Source organism: Oryctolagus cuniculus, chromosome 2 (genome assembly GCF_964237555.1).
Source record: "Oryctolagus cuniculus chromosome 2, mOryCun1.1, whole genome shotgun sequence".
NCBI classification, from domain to species: domain Eukaryota; kingdom Metazoa; phylum Chordata; class Mammalia; order Lagomorpha; family Leporidae; genus Oryctolagus; species Oryctolagus cuniculus.
The window spans coordinates 32,927,369-32,954,533 of NC_091433.1; the positions used below are offsets into that span (position 1 = coordinate 32,927,369).

At 42.4% G+C, this 27,165-nt stretch overlaps 1 protein-coding gene across 2 annotated transcripts in view; it reads right to left on the minus strand.

Annotated features, from left to right (window-relative positions):
• The window catches only part of TMEM156 (transmembrane protein 156), a 41,624-nt gene extending 16,153 nt beyond the window's left edge, over positions 1-25,471 (minus strand). The window contains exons 1-4 of one of the 2 annotated variants that reach the window (XM_008275068.4): positions 25,073-25,470; positions 7,725-7,994; positions 3,777-4,037; positions 1,320-1,436 (exon numbers count right to left, since the gene is read on the minus strand). In XM_008275068.4, coding sequence (XP_008273290.2) covers positions 1,320-1,436; positions 3,777-4,037; positions 7,725-7,994; positions 25,073-25,160 — 736 coding nt within the window. In that variant the 5' untranslated portion in view covers positions 25,161-25,470. Of the gene's footprint in view, positions 1-1,319; positions 1,437-3,776; positions 4,038-7,724; positions 7,995-25,072 lie in introns of both variants that reach the window. The other variant, XM_070068121.1, reaches the window with a different exon arrangement.
• Positions 25,472-27,165: the final 1,694 nt, after the last annotated feature.

A 27,165-nucleotide genomic window follows, 5' to 3' on the forward strand; every position in this document is an offset into this window, starting at 1 on the left:
CCCAAGTGCTTGGGCCCTGCACCCCATGGGAGACCAGGATAAGTACCTGGCTCCTGCCATCAGATCAGCGCGGTGCGCTGGCCGCAGTGAGCCAGCCGCAGCGGCCATTGGAGGGTGAACCCAAGGGCAAAGGAAGACCTTTCTCTCTGTCTCTCTCTCACTGTCCACTCTGCCCGTCAAAAAAAAAAAAAAAAAAAAAAAAAAAAAAAAAAAAAGAAAGAAAAAGAAATGTCTGCCACAAATACTCCGTCCAAAGAATTACTGGCACCTTTACTCGGAAGGAGAGACAACCACGGTTCTACCTACTAACGTGACTGCTGCATCCTTTCCTGGTAAAGAACGTAAGAGCTTTAGGATCTAATACAACCACCACAATACTGCTAGCCCTTACTGAGAACTAACTATGTACCAGGCACTACTTTAAGCTTCTTAAATAATCTTTTTAATTCTATCCTTTCCTCAGCTCTGTGCGGTGGTGGTGGTGGTGGTGCTATCCTCGCTTTATAGAGAAGCGAAGGTGGGCTCGGATATAGTAAATAGTTGCTCAGCCACATAGTAAGTGATAGTGCTGAGACTCAAACAAGAGTCCAACTGTCTTTAAAGTCTATCCTCATAGATGTTATCCTCATAGATGTACTTTATATTATTCTCATAGACACATTTTATACCATCTCTAAGGGGCCAAATATTTGCATGACAAACTGCCCATCAGGCCTGCTATCCAGCCCATATATGCACAGGTGCACACCCATCGGGTCAGTATATGCGTGAGTGCATGCCAATAAAGACAGCATATGCATGGGTACACAGCACTAGCACTATGACAATAGTTTTTACTCCATCCTGACAGGTGGGTTCCTTGTCTTACTAGTTGCTAAATATTATTAACAAGCCCCCACTGTCCTAACTTCCAACTACACATTTAACACAGCCCCAACTCAAAATCTACTGATACCTCCACAATTAAGGACTGACTCAGCTCACACTCATCACCTGCAGCCACTCCGCTCAAGGTCTCCAAGTCCGAAATTCTCTGTCACCACCTCCTGCTCTTCTACCTCTCTCTGCCTTCCCTTTCACCAAGAACCTGTTCAATCTCTAGCCCACAGACTCCTTCCTGTTCACTTGTCCAAGTAGGAGAAATGCTGGTGCTGTGTCTGACTTATGCAGTAATGGCTCAGGTTACCTAGAATTGCCTCTTACACACAGCAGGTGCATAATGATGATAAATAGAACTAAAAAAGAAATTAACTCCATACGTAAGAGTTCCTTAACTCTAAATGATTATCCAAGTAACTGACTTCACTTTCAATACTTACTCTGCCACTTCTGAACTCTGTGGCCTTCACGTATTTTGTGTATAATAAGGATGATCAAAACTACAAAAACTAATAGAACTAAAGCATACCAAGTGATCTTCATGGAACAGATGAGATCTGTAAAGAAAAGAAGACACTATAAAATGATGAAAGAGATCAAGGGAAACATGTGGTATAGTTGAGTTCCATATATTCTACTCTTACCTGAAAAGCTGAATATATAGTCCTGTTATAGGCTCACTAATTCTCCTGAATTCTTTCTTGATGTATTAAAAAAGGAACAAAATGAAGAAGCATGACAAAGTGACTTCCAGAGATTCAATTAGTTCCAAAATTCTGAGATTAAGTTCTCTTACAGGTTATACTGATAATAGTTTCAGCATCATTACTACGTTGAGGTTAAGACCACAACAACAAGTGTTCCAGAATTGGAGCCATTTGTAGTTAACAATTTTAGCCATTGGTCAAGCAGCCCAAAAAATACATTTTCCAATCAACAAAGAGGCAGAGAGTACAAGGAGAATGGGGAAGAGAGGGAAAGGCAGGCATAGACAATGATAGACTGAGGATCGCAAATGGCCAGGGCTGGTGACTCATCAGACTCTCAGGGGCTTGCATGCCAACAACCAAATGAAGCATATGAATTAATGAAGCATACAGTTGCCCTGGCCTGAATGTGACAAGGATTTGAGTGTCCACTTATCCATTCAGATGACAGTGAGGCAGCCTAGGAGGAAAGGTCAGCCTGCAACCACAGCTGAGCATGGTCTCCCTTGGCCTCATGCAGACTTGCTGGCCAGCAGAGCCAGGAATGCATGACCTCAACAAGCGTGACTTCATCACGTTCAAGACACAACTGCACGAGTTCCTAAGCCACCCTTGCATACAAAACATGTCTAGTGCTTACTCAACTTAGCAGAAGATACGACTATACCTTGTTTATACCCTTGGATGACTACCTCTGTGGGGTTGTACTCTGGGCATTCCTTTCACAGGCCCCCAGATGTGTGTTGTGAAGGCATTCAGCACCGACTTGGACCAGAGGCTTGCTAGAGACCAGACAGAGGTTGACAGGGATGGCACCACTTAGCCTGTTCAATCTCATCCCACGCTATCCAGCAGCCAACCTTGCATTTCTCAGTGAAATAAAACAGTGAAATGACATGAACTTAGCAGGATTCTGCTCTTCTCCCAACATCCACGATGCCCGTGGCCCCCTGATCTGTAGCCATTTTGCGAGGAGCAAGAGAAGATGGAAATCTGAATAAAATCCAAGGGGACTGTTTAAATGATTGTTTCAGAGGAAATTTATCAGATTGAACCAGATGTGGATGGAGAGGGTGTCTAAGGAAGGGATCAAAGTAGCCTTTGCACAAGAGGAAAACTTGAATAAACCCTTAACTCTCTGCACATGCAAAAACAGAGGTACCTTGTTCCAGAATACAAGAGTACACACTTGTGTATCACTGTTATCTTTCTGATTATAGACTCCCCAAAAAGCTGCTCACTTTCACTTCACTTTGAATGTAGAGTTTATGGATGCCTTCCATTCACACAAAAATAAATTATCTTAAAATCATAATTATGAAAGTGCTTATTTTTACTTTGTACTTGAGAAAAAGATAAAAATCAATCAAACAGACACACAGACGTACATTGAAACAAAGAGAAATGTGTCATAGCTAGAATCTAAACCTCTTCTCTTTCAGATTTCACTCTAGTCACCTGCTCGAGGCAGCCCTTCCAGAAGCCACCTTCCAGCCTCCCTCCTGCATGGGACAGAACTGATCCTGCTCTTCAGATCCTCTTCCATACCCCCCGCACACACACACACCTTGAGAAACCCCCAAATCACAGAGCCCAGAGGGTCCTTGGCAAACTCACGGGAGAAATTTAGCCCTAAAAGTGTATACATCATATATTTGTGTTTGCTTTAAAGTAAACATAACACTCAAAAAGAATTAGCTATAAAATAATTATATCTTTAGGAAAGCACTCTAAAGCCATCGTGAAGGCTTCCGTGTACCTGGGATATCTGAAGGCACAGCGAGTGACTCTCCCTCTGCACCTGTGGCATGGGAGGTACTTGTTTGTTTACATGTGGTGTCTTCCCCTTCCACACTGTCTTAATGGTCATCTGACTCTTTCCCAATGCCTGGAGCACTACCTGGCATACAGCAAGCACTCATTCAATGACTGTTTTGTAAGATGTTCTCCAAGAGATGTTATGGGTAAACTGGAGACACATTGTTTGGTAGAAAGGATTACTTGTAGTCATCCAGAATAAGTGAGTAGGAGGCTAATCAGCAAAGCAGAAAGCAGAAACAAGTTAGCTGCACTAAAAATAACTACTCGAGAGATTATAGTAAGTTTATGTAAACCAATGATAGTCCTTACTTAATTTTGTATATCGATATCTGATTTGTCCTATTACCTCTAATTTCCTTAAAAACTTACTTTTTAGGTCCATTTCTAGGTACAAAGAAATGTGTGTGCAGTTGTTCAGAGATTCCATAATGCTGCAGGTTTGATTTATAGACTTTCCCCTGGTCAGATCTTCCTCTGTGACCGTTGATTTTCTAGTGTGCATTTTCAGATTACAGGTAGTGTTGTTTTCCTCCACGTGGGTGACCAGAGGAGCCACAGTGAAGTTAAAATGTTGACAAGGTGAATGAAAATCATTTTCTCCCCTCTCCATTGATCCTGTCATGATAGAATCTAGAAAGAGATTAAGAAAATTTTGTTTGTAAAATAGTAAGTCATAAGTGGAAAATACACGCAATTCAAAACTGTATCTCCCCCTTCCCTTGGCAAGAAAGTAGAAACAAGTTAGGAGCACTAAAAATAACTACTCGAGAGATGACAGTAAGTTTATGTAAACCAGGTGGTGGTAGGGTTGAAAGAAAAGGGGATCAAGAAAATATAAACATTTCTCTCATGATTTGTGAAGCAGACTGCATTTTCCAGAATGGTTGCAAAGATTTCCCATCCCTCCTTGTCCTAGCTTTCTAGGGTTGCTATAATCAAGTCCCATTAACTGAATGGCACAAAGAACAGCCGTTTGTCTCACAGTCCTAGAGGCTGGATGTGTGAGATCAAGCAGTGGGCAGGGCGGGCTCCTTCTGAGGACTGCGAGGAAGACTGCTCCAGGCCTCTCTCCCAGCTCCTGGTGGTTTGCTGCGCTTTGACCCTCCTTGGCTTGTAGAAGCTTCACCCTGTTCTCTGCCTTCATTCGTGTGGTGTTTCCTGTGTGGGTGAATCTTGATGTCCACACTTCCTCTTTTTATAAGGTCAGCAGTGACACTGGGTTAGGACCCACCTTCACATCCTCACCTTACCTTACATCTACAATGACCCTGTTTCCAAACACTGTCACACTGAAGTATTGGGGCTAGGATTTCAACTTGGATTTGGGGGAGGGCCCCTCTGCCATCCATAACACACATTGCCCTAAACCTTGCCACTCCTCTACAAATAGGTAGAAGTCTAATTCCTTTCCCTTGAGTCTCAGAGGGTTTGTGACTTTCTTATAAGCAATCTCCATAACCAAGCCAGAAAGTGTAAAGCAATCTCCACCTTATTCTTTGGAACAGTAACACTGGAGTCTGAATCACTGTGTAAAAATATAGAAACTCAAAGCCACCATGTTGTGAGGAAGAGCAAATTATCCCAAGTGGAAAAGTGAACAATCGACAGGTTAAAAAAGCAATTACCGAATGGGAGGAAATAGTTGCAAGTCTGTATCTGGTAAAAGATCATCACCCAAAGTACATAAGAAATACCTATAGCTCAACATGGAAACCAGGAAGACCTACAACAGGGCTTGGATGTGTGAAAAGGTGCTTAGCCTCATGATCATCAGGGAAGTGCAGATCGCAGCCACAGTCACATACCACCTCACACCTGTCAGGATGGCAATCAGAAAATCAATAATACCATGGACAACGTGGCAGAATCAGAGAACTTGAGCACTGGTGATGGGAACATAAAATCGGCCAATCAGTGTAGAAAACAGTATGAAAATTTCTCGAAAAATTCAAAATAGAGCTCCATATGATGTAGTAAGTCCAGTTCTTGGAATATATGCAAAAGACTTGAAATCAGGATCTGAAAGAGATATCTGTACTCCCCTGTTTGTTGCAGTATTATTCATAATAGCCAGCAACCCCAGTGCCCATCAGCAGTTGAATGAATAAAGAGAATGTGAGATGTGCACACACACCCAGGAATATTATTTAGCAATTATGACAGTGTAGTTGAACCTGGAGGACATTATGCTGAGTGGGATAAGCCAGTTGCAGAAGGCCAAACACCACAGGGTTCCCCTTACCAGAGCTATGTAAAGTAGTCAAACAGAAAGAGAGTACACTGGTGGTGTTGTGCATTGAGGGAAGGGAAATGGGAAGTAGCTATTGACTGGATATAGTTACACAAAATAAGTATAAGAGTTCTGCTCTAGGACCTTGTGCCTGTAGGTAATATTATAGAGTTTTAAGAGGGTAGATCTTGTGTAACATGTTCTTACCATAATAATAAAAAGGCTCATAGAAAGTTCCAGAGACTTCATGAAGAGAGAGATGCCCACCTGCCCCTAGTGGCCCCAGCTCCCCTGTTTTAGCTCAGTCATTGTCTAACTCCAACAGCGTGGAATGCCACAAGCCAGAACTGACTAGCTATGTACTTTGTGAATTTCTGATTCACAAAGAAAATAAATAATAAAACAATTTCCATTGTTTTAAGCCACTGAGTTTTGAGGTGATTTTTTTACACAGCCATAGAAGCTGGGACAACTGGAAAATGTACTCTTTCCATTTCCCAGGGAGGCAGAGGAGTAAGCCACCCATCCTTAAATCACTTCCTAGTTCTCTACCATTCCCCATGAATTCAACTCAGAACCCTTGGAATCATCACAACACTGCTTGAGGAAAAAATTCATCGAAAGCTGATGCTAAGAAACCTTGTTTCTGCGCTCAAAGAATGGAAAACATACCAATGGTTACTGATTCAGGAGACGATGTTGCTGAATCGGTACAAGCAATAATTTTTTTTAATATTTATTTATTTACTTGAAAGTCAGGGTTACACAGAGAGAGGAAAGGCAGAGAGAGAGAGAGAGAAAGAGAGAGAGAGAGGTCTTCCATCTGATGGTTCACTCCCAATTGGCCACAATGACCGGAACTGGGCCAGTCCAAAGCCAGGAGCCAGGAGCTTCCTCAGGGTCTCCCACATGGGTACAGAGGCCCAAGGACTTGGGCCATCTTCTACTGCTTTCCGAGGCCACAGCAGAGAGCTGGACCGGAAGTGGAGTAGCCAGAACACAAACTGGCGCCCATATTGGATGCCGGCACTGCAGGCGACAGCTTTACCCGCTACGCCGTAGCGCCGGCCCCAGCAACATTGTTAATATGTGGGCTGGAGGTCACCAGCAGATGTTAAGACTGTGAATGAATTATTTCACAATGACCCAATTCAATTAAACTAAATAATATAAATTGATCTCATAGTAAGTACAAGATTCAGTTAGGCACTGTGCATAATATGTAGTGATTCTATTTGCTCTGTCAACAAACGCCTATTGAGTGCCTACTATGTGTTAGATGAGGCATCATACTTACAGCTAGAAATAAGGTACTGAACCAAGACGAAGGCCCAGCCCTCAAGATGCTGGTTGTAAGACAAATGCAAGGCGATTCATATTTAGTGGATAAATGTCAGGCAGGAGTAGGGACAAATGCGTGAGGGTTCAATGACTCCGCTGTAAATCAAAGTTTGATGTCGTTATGAAAGACTATGGGTTTCTTAGAATTGTGTTTCTAAAAATTCACTCCTTTAAAGAGATCATGCTGAAGAATCTTTAACCATCAAATGTATGTGCATCATCATGACATTTTGATGTTTTAAAAGTCTTTCAAGGCTGGCGCCACGGCTCAATAGGCTAATCCTCCGCCTGTGGCGCCAGCACACCAGGTTCTAGTCCCGGTTGGGGCCGGATTCTTTCCCGATTGCCCCTCTTCCAGGCCAGCTCTCTGCTGTGGCCAGGGAAGGCAGTGGAGGATGGCCCAAGTGCTTGGGCCCTGCACCTGCATGGGAGACCAGGAGAGGTACCTGGCTCCTGGCTTCGGATCTGCGCAGTGCGCCAGCTGCAGCAGCCATTGGAGGGTGGACCAACGGTAAAGGAAGACCTTTCTCTCTGTCCCCCTCTCTCTCTCACTGTCCATTGTGCCTGTCAAAAATTAAAAAAAAAAAAAGTCTTTCAATAAATAAAACAAGTTATACCTCAAAGCCCAGTAAGTTGCCCGTCAAAAACCACAACACAGAATGTTCCAGAGGAAATGTTAATATATTTAACAGGAAAAGTTCATTTATACTTGATATTTCTCGTCCTCACTTTCACTTTGTATTTACCTTTTGATGTGTGTTCCTGGGAAATAAAATCCACATTTCCTTTAGGTTCACAAACCAAACACGAAGAGCACATTTTAAGTTCTCTTGTGATGTCTTGGCAGATCCTGGTGACGTTTTGGAAGCTGGAGTGATTTACAAAGATTCCCAAGATAATCTGAGCTTCTCTTACTGCTTGCAGAAAAGTCACCAGAGAAAAATTTGAGGAGGAAAGAGAATAGGTGGGATTGGGTTGTAAACAAACCTTCAGACAGGATAGTTCCAAAATTCTTCCTGTAAAGGAAAAAAAAAAAAACAACTTTGTTTACTGTGAAATTTTGAGTATTGGGCATTCAGAGGAATACATAATAAGCTCCTGGTTTTCCTTAGATGGATTAGCACATTGTAGCTTATCAAGGACAAGCGTTTCTTTTACTATGAATTAACAGTATCTACTCCATTGAAGTGTTTCTTTTTTAAACTTGTCTACATTCCCTATTAATTTTCAGAGAACAGATGTCCTTGTAGAGACGTGTTGGAACCTTAACACTTCAACTATATTCTGGGAAAATTTTAACAAACTTCTTCAGAACCCATCTGTTCCAAAATAGAGGCTCAAGTCAATTGCACAGAGTGCAGCAGGGGATGCAAAATGCAGATAGCATCTCTGCATTCGTTTCCTAGAGTTTCCCTAACAGATCACCACAATATTGGTGCTTGAAAATGAGAGAACGGCGTCCTTTCACAGTTGGGGAGGGCTGAAGTTCAATGTCGGTTCCATGGTTTGGAATCAGGATGTTCATGAGATGGTGCTTCCTCTGAAGGCTCTTGGGAAGAATCCATTTCTTGCCCCTCTTCCAATTTCTTGAGGCTGGAGACAGCCCCACGTTTGTGGCTTGATCATTGCAAGCTTTGTCACCTGCGTCACACTGTCTTCTCTGCTTCTCTTGTATCTGTGCCAGGTCCCCCTTGCCTCTTTCTCTTTTTAATTTTTATTAGTATAAAGAGAACAGATTTCATGTATTCTATAGGTACAATTCTAAGAATATAATCATTCTTCCCTCCCTCTCTTCCTCCCTCAGTTCCCTTTCCATCCTTTCTTGTTTTCTCTTTAATTTTTACAATAACATAATTTCAATTTACTTTATAATCTCAGGCTAAATGTACTCTAACCGTAATGTTCAGTAAGTAAACAGTAGAAAGGTCACAGTTCCCCAGGAGTATAGACAAGGGCTAAAACAATAATCAAATCATAAGACGTCCGTTTCATTCCTATACATTTCTTTGTATTCTGTAATAACTACCACGTATCAGAGAAAGCATATATTTGTCTTCTGGGGACTGGCTTCTTTCACGAAGCATAATGGTCTCCAGTCGCATCCATTTTCTTCCAAAGACAGGATTTCATTCTTTTTTTTCCCTGCCTCTGCCATAAGCACACTCATGACTGGATTTGGGGCCCACCAGGATAATCTCCCCATCTCAACAGTCTTAACTTCCTCAGTTTATAAAGACACCTCTTCCTTATAAGGTAACATTCATAGGTTCTAAGGATTAGCACCTGTCATCTTTGGATGGCCATTATTTAGCCTACCAGAACCTCTAAAGATGAAATTCAGTAAGATGACATAATTTTTTTATTTTTGTCTTAAGATAAACATCAGAAATAGAAATGTAATAGACACTGACTCCAGAAACAAACCAAAGACTCCAGTGCTGTATGTGTCATGAGCCAAGACAGTTGCACAATTTATTGAATTGTCGTGAGTCTGGTTTTGTCACCAGCAAAATAGAGATGACTGGATTGTGCTAACTGCGAGGAGTTACAGTAGCATTAAGTAGCATTTCACTACATATGAAAACAACTTTGACATTTGGGTAAATGTATATATATATTATTTAAAATGCAAACCAGTATCTCGAAGTAAAAATTTAAAAATCATCCATCACTTAGGATAGGATTATCTGTGGTTTAACTCATATAAATAATCAAACTTACTATGTAAAAAAATGGGAATCCCCTTTTAGCTGTAATGACCAAATAAGAAATAAGTAACCTATCTTTCTGAAATTCCCATTCTGATAGTCATTTGTTACTGCGAGAAAATAGCTGACACGATCAAAGTCACCTTTATACAGCTGCTTCTTCATCTCTCAGATAACCAGAGGGGATAAAATATATTCTTAAGATTTCTAAATAATACAGAAGTCAATGAAAGAATTACTTCAGTTTTTACCTTGATTACTTCTAGTCCTATATCAGGTTCAGAAAAGAAAACCAAGCTAGTAATTGATATTAATGCAGTTTTTTTTAACTTTTATTTAATGAATATAAATTTCCAAAGTACAGCTTATGGATTACAATGGCTTCCCCCCCATAACATCCCTCCCTCTCGCAACCCTCCCCTTTCCCGCTCCCTCTCCCCTTCCATTCACATCAAGATTCATTTTCAATTCTCTTTATATACAGAAGATCAGTTTAGCATATATTAAGTAAAGATTTCAACAGTTTGCTCCCACACAGAAACATAAAGTGAAAAATACTGTTTGAGTACTAGTTATAGCATTAAATCTCAATGTACAGCACACTAAGGACAAAGATCCTACATGAGGAGTAAGTGCACAGTGACTCCTGTTGTTGACTTAACAAATTGACACTCTTGTTTATGGCATCAGTAATCACCCTAGGCTCTTGTCATGAGCTGCCAAGGCTATGGAAGCCCCCTGAGTTCACCGACTCTGATCATATTTAGACAAGGCCATGGTCAAAGTGGAAGTTCTCTCCTCCCTTCAGAGAAAGGTACCTGTCGCTCCCCGTCTTCGTGGAGGAATGACACAGGACCCTGCGCTGTTCTTTCGTCTGCTCGGCCCTCCCCGGGTTTGCTGCTGGTTCTTCCCGGGTTGGCTACCGACCCTTCCACCTCCGTGGAAGGGTGGTTCCCCCTAGCCACTTTCCCCACTTCCGCGGGGGAGCGGCACACCGCCGGCTGGCTCTCTCGGGGGCTGCTCAGATGTTCCTCAGGTGTTCCTTCAGATGGATGTTCCTGGTGCATGTTGTCTCTCTCCTCCTTTATAGTCCTCTTCCACCAATCCCAACTCTGCTACCCACACGCCGATTACGCTGCTCTCCTCCAATCAGGAGCAGGTCCTACAGTTTATTGGTTGAACTGGAGGCAGCTGTGTAGAAGCTGTTTCCTCCTCTCCCCAGCGCCATATTGTGGGAGAGCAGATGCATAGAATAAGTCTTAATTCCAGTAACTTAGTCTAGTCCGAGTTGCTCCCAGTTGCTCCCCACAGGTACCTCCTTCTTTGATGACCCGTTCTTTCCACTGGGATCTCACTCGCAGAGATCTTTCATTTAGGTTTTTGTTTGCTTGTTTGTTTGTTTTATTTTTTTTCCCCCAGAGTGTCTTGGCTTTACATGCCTGAAATACTCTCATGGGCATTTCAGCCAGATCTGCATGCCTTAAGGGCTGATTCTGAGGCCAGAGTGCTGTTTAGGACATCTGCCATTCTATGGGTCTGCTGTGTATCTCACTTCCCATGTTGGATCGTTCTCTCCCTTTTTGATTCTATCAGCTAGTACTTGCAGACACTATTCTTGTTTATGTGATCCCTTTGGTTCTTAGTCCTATCATTATGATCAATTGTGAACAGAAATTGATCACTGGGACTAGTGAGATGGCATTGGTAAATGCCACCTTGATGGGATTGAATTGGAATCCCCTGGTATGTTTCTAACTCTACCGTTTGAAGTAAGTCAGCTTGAGCATGTCCTGAATTGCACATCTCTTTGAGAAATGGTGACTTGATCAGCCCTCACCCTGACTGTTGATGAGCAACTTAATATGTTATCCCTCTTAGTATTTTTTTTTGTTTGTTCTACTTAATACTTTTGGTTGAATACTGTAATCAATACACAATTATTCTTAAGTGCTGAAACTTAACTGAAAAGTGATCACTGTTAAATATAAGAGTGGGATATTAATGCAGTTTTATAATTTGTGGAGCTGTGTCTAAATAGTAATTTCATAAATATTTGATTATCTGTGTTTTTATTAGTTACTAAGTGAAAGTATCATTTACTAGCCCATTATATTTTAAATTGCTTCTATAATAATTCACATTTCCAGCTGTAAAATATTTCATACTCAAGTTGATATACAGGTTTTTTGGGGAGATAGAATTTTGCTCAAATATATAACTTTATTATGTATTAATATGGTTATAAGCAAAGATGTAACCAAATTGAAACTGTAATAAAATATTATTTTCAGTAATAATGGCAAAGGAAAGCAGTGAAAGATAGCACTCCATCTGATGGAGCTCTATAATCTACAGCTTTTCTAATATTACTAAAACACATGAAACACTTATTTCTTGCCACATTTCCATTTTCCTCGCTGGCACTTTCTATCTTATGAAATTTTCAACCTCTTGAATTTATATTAGTAAAATATGACCTAGAAGGGAGATAGAGAATTTTACTGTCAATCTTGCAGTCCTCTTAGGCAATAAGTGAGCAAGGGGCCTTTCTAAAATTGATGATATAGCCTTTATATTTGGGTATGAGGTCATTTTATGATGGCTTTCAAGCCTTACTTTAAATAATTCAATTGGAAAGGAAATAGAGGACACATCCTCCCTTGGTACAATTTCAAGAAATAAATAATTCTACTCAATCATTTTTGTTATCAGGTAGGCTATATTCTCATCTCCATAAACAAGGAATCATGAATTTCACTATGGCCATTACCATTGCTGGGAGTTAGACATTGAAATTCTCGCTCAGAGAGATGGAAATGAATTCCAGAATTGCTCCAGTGCTGTAGCCTCTCAGAGGAAACATACAGGATACTAAATAGTATTGGGAAAATACAAGACAAGACAGGACAAAGGCCCAGTCCAATAATTTTCTCTTTCTAAAGAAAAGAAAATAGTAAGATGAGAGAAATAACAACTATATTTTCTTTTTAAAGTAAAATACATCTTTAGTAAAATATATCACACATATGTAATACAAAAGATATTATGGCAGTGAAATAACAATAAAATAAGCAAATTGCCATGAACCTATCAGCCAGATTAAGAAACAGGATATGGCTGGTGCCATGGTTCACTTGGTTAATCCTCCGCCTGTGGCTCCGGCATCTCATATGGGTGCCGGGTTCTAGTCCCGGTTGCTCCTCTTCCAGTCCAGCTCTCTGCTGTGGCCCGGGGAAGGCAGTGGAGGATGGCCCAAGTGCTTGGGCCCTGCGCCCGCATGGGAGACCAGGAGGAAGCACCTGGCTCCTGGCTTTGGATCGGCGCAGCATGCCGGCCGTAACGGCCATTTGGGGGTGAACCAATAGAAGGAAGACCTTTCTCTCTGTCTCTCTCTCTCTCACTGTCTAACTCTGCCTGTCAAAAAAAAAAAAAAAAAAGAAAGGAAGAAAGAAAGAAAGAAAGAAAGAAAGAAAAGAAAAGAAAAGAAAAGAAAAAGTAAACAAACAGGATATGACCAACATTTTTGAGGCTCCCTATCACTTCCTACCCCTAAATCATAGCATGCGTCTTTGTTTGAGAAATGTCTATTCAAGTTTCAAGTCCTTTGTCCATTTTCTAATTCGGGTTTTTTTTTTTTTTTTTTTTGAGTTCTTGCTATTAAGGTGAGTTCCTTATTTTACTTAGGCTGTCTCCATTATTAGATGCATGATTGCAGGTGTTTTCTCCCATTTCCTGGATTGTCTCTTCACTCTGCTGATTATTGCCTTCACTGGGCAGAAGTTTTTTGTTTGTTTGTTTGTTTTTGATGCCATCTATTTTTCTATTTTTCTTTAGCTGCCTATGCTTTTGGGATCATATTCAAAAAATCATTGCCTGGACCAATGTCAAGCATCTTTCTCCCTATGTTTTCTTCTTGTAGTTTCACAATTTCAGGTCTTACATTAAACTTTTAATCTATTTTGAGTTGAGTTGTATATGTGGTATGAGTTAAGGGTCCTATTCTTCTGCATTTACTCATACTTTTTGATGCCATCTTTTATTTGTTGAAGCAAACTAAAGACTTACTTTATATCTCATAATTTCAATACCTGACTTCTTTGAAGATTTTGTTCGAGCATGTTTTGTTTCTGCTGAGTCTTATCTGTTGAGTTTTCAAGTGTTTTGTGATTTCTAATAATAGCTCATGTTCTAGGAATTCTACTTGTGAAATTATGTGAGGCTTGGCTTGAAGGCATTTGCCTCTGCTGGGAGTCTAATTGCACTATTAATCCAAAATCACTTTAATTAACTTACTGATTGAACTTTTCACACCTCACAGGTAATGACCCTCAATATCTGAATTATGGCCAACTGAATTTGCAACTATCAAGGTGGGCTTTTACCTTGCTCTCTCCATGGAGAGACATAAATTGTGGAGACACAAATTTCCTCATAGCCACACAGATATTTCCCTTGGATTGCTGTTTGATGAAGTATGTTTCTCCTTAGTGTCTCGTCTCAGACTGTCCCTTCTGTCCTCCCACATGTGGCCCCAATGCCACTGAGATTCCCAGCCACATGAGATTGGTAGAAGCTTCCATGACAACCAGTGTGTTCATTCTTTCTCACCTATCTGGATCTATAGCCTGTAGTCACTTCCAGCCTCTAGGAAATTTTCTCATTAGCTTAACAATGTATTTTTAGAGTTATTAATGTGCTTTATCTCACATTTTTAGGTATTTTGTGCCAGGGAGTATTTTTCTGACTGCAGGAACAGAAAACTTGACTACCTGTTGACCTTTAAAAGTAAGTGAGCACTTTTAACAAGAACTTCCCTATTTAACAGATAACAGGAGCTCTAGAAACTAGTCCAGGTCAGGTCATATTTCCCAGAAACCTAGCTTATTCCTCTGTTAACTATTTATCAGGGAATTATGTTAGAAACATAAATTATTTACTCTAAGCATACTTGCTTCAGAGTATTAAATGTAAACTAGAGAAAATAAGAAATGTGTTGCCACTCAAAAGCATTGCCACAACCACTTTGGAGGAGCATTTGAAGGTAAATTACAAAATTAAATATAGCCAGTACAGTGGGCTGAATGTTGGTGTTTCCCTAAAGTCCCTGTGTCGAGACCTGATTCTTGGGTGAATCTTGGGGCCCAGAGGTTGATAGCCCACATCAGAGTGGCCAGGTTTGAGTTCTGGCTCCACTTCCACTTCTAAGCTTGTTGCTGGTACCCGCTCTGGTAGACAGCAAGTGGTGGTTCAAGGACTTGGGTTCCTGCCACCCTAGATTTGAGTTCTGGGCTCCTGGCTTCAGCCTGGCTGTTCCAAGCATCTTTAGAGTGAACCAGCAGGTGGAAGATCACTCTCTCCCTTTCTGTGTGTGTGCATGCGTGAACATGGATGTGTCTCTATCTCTGCCTTTCAAACAACAAATAAAGAACAGAAACCTTAATCCCAACGATATGTGGAGGTGGGGCTGGTGAGAATTAATTAGATTATAAGGATGGGGCCCACATTAATGGGATTAGTACTTTTGTAAAGTGACCCCAGAAGCTAGCCTGTGAGAACACAAGGAGAAGCAGGCAGCTTGCAGCTCAGAAGAGGGCCCTCACTTGAACCCCAGTGTGTTGGCACCCTGACCTTGGACCTCCAGCCACCACTTTCTGTGGTTTATAAGCTACCCGGTCTGTGGTTTGTTGTTATAGCAGTCCAGACTGACTGAGACACCCAGCTTTCCCATTGCTAGATAGCTCCCCAATGGCAATGAAGACCTATGTTCCCACAAACACTTGTGCAGTAATATTCATAGCAGCATTACTATAACAGCCCCAAATTGGAAACAACCCAATGGATGAATGGACAAATGTAATGTATTTATCTAATAGACTACATTGCAATAAAAACAAAAGATCTACTGATATATTCAATGATGTGAATGAATCTCAGAAACATTATGCTAAGCTAAAGAAGCCAGACCAGAAAGAGATACAGTGTGATAAGTCCATTTATAAGAACTATAAGAAGAGATAAAGCTAATTTGTGGTGATACAGGTTAGAATGTTGCCTTGAGAAAGCTGGGGAACTTGACAAGAAATGGTGGGAAAATGTGTATGGGAATGATGAAAATCTGTATCTTGTTTGAGGTAGTAGCTATACAGGGACATACAACCATCAAAACTTGTGAAATACACACTTCAGATCTTCCCATTTTATGATATGTAAATTATGACTTCTAAAAACATAGCCAATCATTTCTAAAGATCTGTCGTCATTGGGTATTCTTTATCATAATTCAGTAATTTTAAAATATGAACTGCTAGGACAGGAGAGACCCCATGGTTTATCTGCCTAATTTACAGAGACATTTTATTAGTGCACACTGTGGGGAGCCAGCATTGTGGTGCAGTGGGATAACCTGCTGCTTGAGCCACAGGCATTCCTGATGGGCACCGGTGTGGGGAGCAACTCAGACTAGACTAAGTTACTGGAATTAAGACTTATTCTATGCATCTGCTCTCCCACAATATGGCGCTGAGAAGGGAGTAACAGCTTCTACACAGCTGCCTCCAGTTCAACCAATAAACTGTAGGACCTGCTCCTGATTGGAGGAGAGCAGCGTACTCGGCGTGTGGGTAGCAGAGTTGGGATTGGTGGAAGAGGACTATAAAGGAGGAGAGAGACAACATGCACCGGGGAACATCTATCTGAAGGAACACCTGGTAGCCCCCGAGAGAGCCGGCCGGCGGTGTGCCGCTCCCCCGCGGAAGTGGGGAAAGTGGCTAGGGGGAACCACCCTTCCACGGAGGTGGAAGGGACGGTAGCCAACCCGGGAAGAACCAGCAGCAAACCCGGGGAGGGCCGAGCAGACGAAAGAACAACGCAGGGTCCTGTGTCGTTCCTCCACGAAGACGGGGAGCGACACACCGGTTCAAGTCCTGGCCACTCTGCCTCCCATCCAGCTCCCTGCTAATGCACCTGGAAGAGCAGCAAAAGATGGCCCAAGTGTCTGAGCCCATGTCACCCACGTGGGAGATTCAGAGGGAGTCTTACCCAGGCTTTCTCAGGCCTGGCCTAGCCCCAGCCATTGTGGCCTTTTAGGGAATGAACCAGCAATTGGATGGAAGATAATTTAACTCACTTTCTCTCTCTCTCTCTCTCTCTCTCTCTCTCTCTCTCTCTCTCTCTCTTCTCTCTTTCTCTGTCACTCTGCCTTTCAAATAAATAAATGACTGTTAAACTAAACACACACACAGTTTTCCTTTGGCCTCTTTAACAATTGGCATAAACTCAAAAAGAGTATCAATTTCAATAGCATAAAAAGTTGCGTTTCCATTTTGGGGGAAATAGTTGAAGTCTCTCTGGTGATACTGGGTGGAAAAGAAAAAAGAATAGCACATTGTGTATGGGAGGTATCTGTGGAGTTGACCAGATCAGGAGCAAAGGAGTCCAAAGTGGATTTGGATCTATTCATAGGACAATTGGGATGGACCATTTAAAAACGTTTGCTGGGTGCAGGGGGCAAAGTTTTGGGTAACTTTGGTGGTAGCCATATTTGAAAGGTAGACTTGAGGATAAGGAAAAGGCTGCTCATTTTACTTATCAAAACAAGGGAAGTAAATGCATCTGATGAAATGCCATATAGATAAAGGAAATGGCATACAGTGATTCAGGGTAAAGAGATACTTATCTTGTAAACACAATACTCTAAAATAACTTTCACTGGCTGGCACAACCTAAAAATTCTAAATCTTGTGATAAAATTTCATCTTTCAAAAACTGTGATATGAAGATAATACCTGGCTAGCTTCAATCACAAGATGATTATGAACTTCAGAAAGAAAAGCTTCCTTCAAGAAGATTTTTTTTATTTCTTTAACAAAAGGACCCAGAAAATTTGCTTAATCATCTGAGTATCTTCCAATATGACAGGTGCTGTCCTATCTGCTTGAAATACATCAATGAACAAAACTAACCCCCAAATTCTCGTCTTATCGAGTTTACTTTCTGTTTGCAGAAGACAAGCAAGAAAAAATGTACATAATTAAAGTGTATCTATTGGAAAACATATAAGAGACAGGGTATAGAACTGCAGACACCATATTGTTTAAAAGACAGTCATTGTTGTAAGAACAGAAAGATACGGAGAGAGCATTTATTCACGAAAACATAAGACAGTTAGAAAGTATCCTAAACAAGGATTGTCAGTATCACCAACTATTGATGAGCAAGTAACACTAGTTATGCCAAAGCAAAATAAAAATCATTTAAAAAAATCATTTTTTACCATCACATACTAGCCAAATTGTATATATAACAATAGAATCTATTAGTAGCAATTTTAAAGCTATAATGACTTAGACATTTAGTGAGAAGTCTAATGACAAAGAAAATTCACCCATCTAGTTTCATTCCCTCTTTCTGAATATTTCCAGAATATTCTATCTTAAGGAACCTGCTTCATCCTGAGTGACTTGAGACATTTAATGCATTAAAATGAATTATCCAGGCCGGCGCCGCGGCTCACGAGGCTAATCCTCCGCCTTGTGGTGCCGGCACACCTGGTTCTAGTCCCGGTCAGGGCGCCAGATTCTGTCCCGGTTGCCCCTCTTCCAGGCCAGCTCTTTGCTGTGGCCAGGGAGTGCAGTGGAGGATGGCCCAGGTGCTTGGGCCCTGCACCCCATGGGAGACCAGGATAAGTACCTGGCTCCTGCCATCGGATCAGTGCGGTGTGCCAGCCGCAGCGCGCCAGCTGTGGTGGCCATTGGAGGGTGAAACAATGGCAAAGGAAGACCTTTCTCTCTGTCTCTCTCTCTCACTGTCCACTCTGCCTGTCAAAAAAAAAAAAAAAAGAAAAAGAAAAGAAAGAATTATCTGGTAGAAAAGCACAGGGCATAGTAACTGACTCCTGGTACATGTAAACAGGAATGCTTGTTAACATTTTAAAAATTGCTTAAGTAGTCATAAGGCTGTATCCCAAAGCTTATTACTGATTATATTTTTATGGAGCATAAATAAAAAGAAAATAAAGTGCTCATTTTTGAGAGCTTGCAAACACGTTCAGGATATTAGTTGCAGTCATCCTAGATATACCCAAATACATACTCATATTTTGGGGTTTTTCCCATAGTTTGTAAGTATTTAAAATTCTTTCATCCTCTGTTTTCTTCAGTGTTACTGTTCCATGCACTACCATTTCTACCAGAAAGTGTGAACTGGCAGGGAAGTGTAAACCAGTAAGCACCTGTAACAGGAGTTGGGTTCTTGAAAGTGAGGAAGTCCCAACCGCCGGATAAACTCAGATGTGAAGTGTCTCCCTCTGCACCATTCCTGTCCCATCTCACCACAAAACATCACACGTTCATCGTAGTGCGTTGTATGGCTCACTGCTCCGGTTTTAGGAATTTTTGGGATATTGGTATGAGAACATTTTCCTTGAAAGTCAGTAGTAATGATCATTACTTGTCTTAGAAAGAGTGCTGGGCAACCAGATCAGGAAGAAGCTTAGGTGATGTTTGGAACTCGGCAAATAGAGAAGGGCCATCCCCCCAAGATGTGCCCAACACATGCTTTTTCTGTGCCTATTTTAGTAATTGCAGTATGTAGGTATGCCTGTGTGGGCCAGTCCTCCCCTTGAGTGAAAAGCCCTTGAAGTTGGCTGGGCTTTTGGAGCCCCTGCCCTAGCTTGATTTTAGTAAGTAAATAAAAGTTCACTAGATTTCTGCGAGGGTTAACCAAGTCTCTCTCTAACACACTGTAGGTCCAGCCAAAGCAGGCTGGTGAAGTCTCTTCTTTGGCAGTAACCTTGTCCCTTAATTGCCAAATGACTATAGCCAGTCCATTCCCTGTTGTAGCTCTGTTATCAATATACAATACAAGCATATCCAACCGTCATATCTCAGCTACTTTCAGATAAACTGGAAGGTTAGAAACAGTGCTGGAGAGTAGGCTGTCTGGCCAGTGCACCCCCAATGAAAACCCACTAAGGCTTAAACAATGTTTAAGGAGTTCCCTGTTTGACTACATAGCTTGCATTGTGTAATTGTGATAATTGAATATTCCTACTAATGATTATTCAGAGACTCAGATACTTTTTTTTTTTTTTTTTTTTTTTTGGACAGGCAGAGTGGACAGTGAGAGAGAGAGAGAGAAAGGTCTTCCTTTTGCCGTTGGTTCATCCTCCAATGGCTGCCGCGGGCAGCACGCTGCTGCCAGCGCACCGCGCTGATCCGAAGCCAGGAGCCAGGTGCTTCTCCTGGTCTCCCATGGGGTGCAGGGCCCAAGCACTTGGGCCATCCTCCACTGCCTTCCCAGGCCACAGCAGAGAGCTGGCCTGGAAGAGGGGCAACCAGGACAGAACCAGCACCCCAACCGGGACTAGAACCCGGTGTGCCAGTGCTGCAGGCGGAGGATTAGCCTGTTGAGCCGTGGCGCCGGCCTTCAGATACTTTCTTGATGAAAAATGATCAAACTTGGGGCTCTATTTTTAACTTAGGACTTCAGAGAATTTATTATTTTGAAATTGAATCTATTAAACCTTGTGAAATATTATTCCTCATTAAGATTCCTTTAGAATTCATTTGACATGTTAAAGACAGGGTATCAGTGAATAATTTATAAGTAAAAATCTTTTTATAATATTTATCTTATGAATTAAAGTGCATAAAACATTAAAAAATGAAAAAAAAGACATAAGGAACTGATAGGGTAAGACTAGATGGCGACTCTCAAGGTTAATTTTTACAGTTCTAGAATACTCTTAGCTTATCTTCTAATTAATTTTGCCAGTACTTTCTATTATGAAATATACTGGTTGACAATTTTACAGGCCAACTATAGCTAGTACTATGATTACAAAATAATAAAAAATTAAAACAATTATATTCAACTCTCTTGAGTTTAATAAGTGACTATATTAAATCAGGCTATATGAATGTATTTCAGGTGCCCCATAGATTATTATAAAATATAGAACATTATTATTACACCATTGTGTGTGGAAAACATATTGCCTAATATTCAATTTTTTGCTTTGTGCAGAATTCCTTCTACCACTAAATCAAAATCTACCACTAAAACAAAAAGGCAATGTTTGTGTTGTTTTATTTGTTTTTGTTTGTTTGTTTTTTTGTTTTTTTGAGAAGCAAAGAGACAGAAAGGGAGAGAGCTCCCATCTGCTGGTGTGGGGAGCAACCGGACTAGACTAAGTTACTGGAATTAAGACTTATTCTATGCATCTGCTCTCCCACAATATGGCGCTGGGAGAGAAGTAAACAGCTTCCGCACAGCTGCCTCCAGTTCAACCAATTAACTGTAGGACTTGCTCCTGATTGGAGAGCAGCGTACTCGGCGTGTGGGCAGCCGAGTTGGGATTGGCGGAGGAGGACTATAAAGGAGGAGAGAGACGGCATGCACCAGGAACATCTATGGGGAACATCTAAGGGAACCCGTGCAGCCCCCGAGAGAACCGGCCGGCGGTGTGCCGCTCCCCTGCGGAAGTGGGGAATGCGGCCAGGGGGAACTGCCCTTCCACGGAGGTGGAAGGGATAGTAGCCAACCCGGGAAGAACCAGCAGCAAACCCGGGGAGGGCCGAGCAGACGAGAGAACAGCGCAGGGTCCTGTGTTGCTCCTCCACGAAGAGGGGGAGTGACATAATGGTGCCGTGACTCGGATAGGAAACCTAGCTCGGATAGGAAACCTAGGACGGATATGAAACTTAGGAGGGAAGAAACGGGAAGAACTGGGAAAATACCGGAGAGAGAGACTAGCAAACAGCCTAGGGAAAAGCCGGACGAAAAGGGTGCCGGAAGAAGCTATTGAAAGCCTAGGCATAGACTCGGATACGGACTACGGGGGGAAGCTGGGAGAAATCTCTAAGGTCGAAAGTGAAAGTGAAAGCTAGAACAAACAGACTCGGACGCGGACTGTGGGGAGAGGCCAGGAGAAATGAGGGAGGAATATCGTTGGAGGAAAGCTTGGGGAAACATACCGGGTAGAGAAAAATGTTAGGGAAATTGAAGCCGCGGGGGGCAGGCCGAGGCGGAAACGGAAGCCACTTTGGGGTTCTCAAGTTAGCCCGGGAATAGGGGGCGAAAAGTTGAAACCAGAAGCTGAAACGTGAGCCAGGTTGGGATCCGTCTGATTAGCCCGGGGAGCAAAGGACGGGAAGCCAAACCGTGGGGCGGAGACGTACGCTGGGTTGAATTCGCCAGGCTAGCCCGGGGAACTTGGATTGAATGCTAGTGGTGGAGACGCAAGCTACGCTGTGTTACTCGCGGAAGCCGCCGCGTGCAGAGAGAGCACGGGACGTGAATAGATAGGGAACGCTGGCGTAGGCCGTGGTTCAGACGCGAAAGGGTTAAGCGTGGAGACCGCGGAGCGCGCGAAGCCAAGCCGCGCAAAGCCGGGAAGCTGCGCAGATGAGAGAGGCGCGGGCTGAAGCGGCGCAGAGCCGGGAAGCCGCCGAGAAGTAGCCTCGGGGCGGGCAGCGGGAAGCTGCGGGGATAAGAGAAACAGAAGTTTGGAAATGGAGTGAGAGAAATGGGAATGTTGGCAGATAGAAGTAAAATGGGAGAAATAGGAATGCCCGGAGATAGAGAAATAGAGAAATAAAAAGGCCTCCCTACAACACTGCAATGTGAGAGCTTGGATTCGGTCTGCCCGATTAGTGAGGCGATGAGCACCTGGGCGGCTAGCAGCTTATGCGCCGCAGGTCACCGAAGACAGGCACGAATTAACATCAGTAAGGCTTCCCCACAATACCGCAATTAGAAGGCTTGGATTCGGTTTGCCTGATAGAGCTTGTAAGCCCCTGCAGGCAGAGCAAAGCATGCGCTGCAGGGCACCGAACACAGGCACGCATCAGCGCCTAAAAACCTCCTCACAACATGGCGAAGAGAGGACCCGGATTCGGTTTGCCTGATGGATAGGACTTGTAAGAGCCTGTGGCAACTCTAGCAAGTAGAGCAGAGTGTGTGCCGCGGGACACCGAAGACAGGCGCGTATCAATGCCAAAAAATAAAAAGAAAGGGGGATCTGTGGGGAGCAACCGGACTAGACTAAGTTACTGGAATTAAGACTTATTCTATGCATCTGCTCTCCCACAATATGGCGCTGGGAGAGAAGTAAACAGCTTCCGCACAGCTGCCTCCAGTTCAACCAATTAACTGTAGGACTTGCTCCTGATTGGAGAGCAGCGTACTCGGCGTGTGGGCAGCCGAGTTGGGATTGGCGGAGGAGGACTATAAAGGAGGAGAGAGACGGCATGCACCAGGAACATCTATGGGGAACATCTAAGGGAACCCGTGCAGCCCCCGAGAGAACCGGCCGGCGGTGTGCCGCTCCCCTGCGGAAGTGGGGAATGCGGCCAGGGGGAACTGCCCTTCCACGGAGGTGGAAGGGATAGTAGCCAACCCGGGAAGAACCAGCAGCAAACCCGGGGAGGGCTGAGCAGACGAGAGAACAGCGCAGGGTCCTGTGTTGCTCCTCCACGAAGAGGGGGAGCGACATGCTGGTCCACTCCATAAATGCTTACAATGGCCCCAGTCTAGGCAAAAGCCAAAAGCCAGGGACTTAATCCAGGTCTCCTACTTAGGAACCCAATTATTTCTCATCATTTGCTGCCTCTCAGGTTGTGAGCCAGAGCTGGGAGTCAAAGCCAGGCATTCTAATGTGGGATGCACCCATCTTAACCACTGGACTAAACACCTTCCCAAGATGGTGATTTTTACACCTTTTTGTTGGCCTGAAGTAGGGTTCCTCTGAAACAAAATTTCCAGATAAATACAGCTCTCCAAGAAGAGCTCACAGGAATAACTGTGCTGTTCTTAGAGGAAGGACAGAAAAACAGCTGTGCTATGTTTGAGAAGGCAGCAAAGGGAGTTCTTGGAAACTGACTGAATTAGTTATGCAACCAAGAGAACAAACATCAGTAGAAATGACAGTTGATTACCGTCAAGATGTAGAAAAACCCACATTACTATCAGGCCAAGGAAGTTTGCCTAAAGTGGATCTTAAACCAGCTCTTTCTTCCACCCACAGATTCAAGGGGCCACCAAAGACCTATTTTCTTGGTGCTCACCACTGCCCCAAAGGCTGTGCTTTGCCTTAAAAAAAGGACCAAGGGAACAATGTGACTGCCCAAAAAAGGCACCCATGCTTTTGTCGTCATCAGTTCTCATAAAACGCTAGCCAGCAGTGGGCAAAGACTTCCTTAGCTCATTCATAGGCAGCTTCCCTGGCTTTCTCTACATCCAACCTGATGTTTTATAGGCACTCAATAAATATATAGGATCTACCTTAGGTAACTATTGAATAAGCTTATTCTCAGTCCACAATGGCTTAAAATACATATTTTCACTTGGAGAAATCAAGCATTAAAAACATATGCTGTGATTGCCTAATCTAAGCAACTTCATACCAGAAACACAAAATAAATTTCAAATTTTTAATTATTCACAAAATTGTAGTCAGAGGGATTATTTAGCAAAAATGTTTTTATCTGGCTACTTACTATCATGTGCAAATATATGCAACGTTAAATAATCATTGCAATGTAGCATCAAATATAAATAGCAAACATGTTTTTATCTGTTTACTTACCATCATGAATGTGTAACAATAAATATTCATTGCAGCAAATCATCAAATATAAGCTTTTCTCTGATTCCAATAAAATTCATCTACAGCTATTTAATGATAGAATACAGCTTTTTTTTAAAAAAAATTCTTATTATTAAATGCTAAGGAACACAACTATTATCCAAGACTTAATTTTAACACATTTTCAAATCTTTGGCTAGCATATAAAAATAGTTTAAACTTAGCTCTATTGATTTTCCTAATCCAAGTTTCATCAGTCATATAAAAATTCTCTGAAATGTTCACACAGTTCATTTTGTTCCATTTCTCTCTGGTCACAAGTATATCTGCTTAAATTAGTCCCCATCTTAGTTATATTTTGAAAATATCAAGATACTCTTATTTTTCAAAAAGCAACAAGTGTCTGCATGAAATTGTTGTAATGGAGAGAATTCAAGCATTTTCAACATAACTATCACTTTTTTTATTAAATCATTCCAGAATGTAAAATCATACTTGAAACGGTTTTGAAGGAAGGTGCTTCAAAGGGCAAAATCATGTGATGAGATTACTGGAATCTAGGCGACCAGTTCTCAGTATTCCTTTTCATTTTTATGTAGGCCACAATAACTTAGTACTATGAATAGAGCCACTGTGCTGAGGAGCAGTCAACTGAAGTTACAGTCTCATTGTATCAGTTTTTCAGACATAGAATGTCAACCCATGCAACACATATCCAGAAAGATCTTTTCTACAACCACTAGCTATAATTCTTATTTAAAAAAGAAAAAGAAGGGCTGCATTGCAATTACATACTCACCTTTCGGGGTCTTGAAATATTCTGGCAAAGTTAAAATGAATGTGATCACGATGGCCACAGATAATTTAAGGAGGGCTGTTTTTGTCATGTCTACTTACGTGACCCCGGTGTGCGCCCATCCAGCACATTGATGGTATGTGGCTTCCTGCAAGAAGTTTCAGGCACTTGAAGTTAATGCAATTCACCTCGTACTCACTTCCGTTTGAGTAAGACTTGAAAAGAAAGAGGCCTTGAATTGAGACTTCTCCATTTTGAGTGACTTTGCTTTATGAAAACGACCCTCTAATCGGCACTTTCAAACTGTCTTCCAAATAAGAAAGATACCTAACGATGTCAAGAAGTAAGGTGCCTTGTCCTCAGCTGAATCTGAAGCTCTCACCCCATGTTTACCAGTGTGAATGAGTCAATACAAACTCGCAGTACCCTCGCCAAAAATAAAGCAATGCACGCCAGGCATGCCCAGGTTCTCTGGACATCGTTTGTTCATCCACTTGCTGAATGATTGTTGATCCCTTCTAAGGGCCAGGTGCTGTGCTGCTTCTGGGGTTCAGAAAACAGTATTACTGGATGACTGAAAATGGCACAAAAAGAAAGGGCAGACAGAAGACACACGCAAAACTTTGCTTCTATTTTATTGTGCACAAGCAGTAGCATGCAGTTCGTTAACTTTATACCTATACATGCTGCGATTATTGCTGCATAATCCACATTTTCAGTCCCCATTTTTTTTTTCAAAAAAATCTTAGTTTTTCCCCATTTGAGTGTTGTTTATGAGTGTGATCAGATGAAAAAAAAAAGCTCATTTATATGTATACTTATATACATTTCTTGGTATGTTTACTGTATTTTATTTTTTTTCTTTTATTTTCTCCTCATTTTAAGACTGAATATTTTATTCTCTCTTGGATTTGGCTTTCTTTTTTTTTTTATTTTTTGACAGGCAGAGTGGACAGTGAGAGAGAGAGAGAGAAAGGTCTTCCTTTTGCCGTTGGTTCACCCTCCAATGGCCGCCGCGGCCGGCGTGCTGCGGCCGGCGCACTGCGCTGATCCGATGGCAGGAGCCAGGAGCCAGGTGCTTTTCCTGGTCTCCCATGGGGTGCAGGGCCCAAGCACTTGGGCCATCCTCCACTGCACTCCCTGGCCATAGCAGAGAGCTGGCCTGGAAGAGGGGCAACCTGTCCCGGCGCCCCAACCGGGACTAGAACCCAGTGTGCCGGCACCGCTAGGCGGAGGATTAGCCTAGTGAGCCGCGGTGCCGGCCTGTTTACTGTATTTTAATAAAATGTTTTAAAAAAGATCTTTCATTATAATAATCTCAGTGAAATAGAATACTTTGTATATGGAAGGCAGAAGAAATTCATGATGAATAAAACATATTTACAAGCAAATATTTTTACTTGGAAAATCCAGATATCTAGAGTTCCTATTGTCCTTATTTTCTTTTCCTTTTTTTTTAGATTTTATTTATTTCCTTGAGGGGTAGGGTTACAGTCAGAGGGAGAGACAAAGAAAGAGGTCTTCCATCCATTGGTTCACTCCCCAAGTGGCTGCATCAGCCAGAGCTAGGCCTGTACAAAGCCAGGAGCCAGGAGCTTCTTCAGGGTCTCCCACGAGGGTGCAAAGGCCCAAGCACTTGGGCCATCTTCCATTGTTTTCCCAGGCACATTAGCAGGGAGCTGAATTGGAAGCAGAGCTGCTGGAACTTGGACAGGCACCCATACAAGATGCTGGTGCTGCAGGCAGAGGCCCAACCTACTAGGCCACAGTGCCAGCTCCTCATTTCTTTTTTTCTTCTTCTTCTTTTTTTTTTTTTTTTTAATATATTTACTTATTTATTTGCAAGTCAGTGTTACAGAAAGAGAGAGAGAGAGAGAGAGTGCTTCCATCCACTTGTTCACTCCCCAAATGATTGCAATGGCCAGGACTGGGCCAGTCTAAAGTCAGGTGCCAGGAGCTTCTTCAGATCTCCCATGTAGGTGCAGGGGCCCAAGTCCTTGGCCATCTTCCACTGCTTTCCTAAGACATTAGCAGAGAGCTGGGACTCGAACCTTTAACCTGCTGTGTCTCAGGGCTGGCTCCTGTTCTTCTTTTTC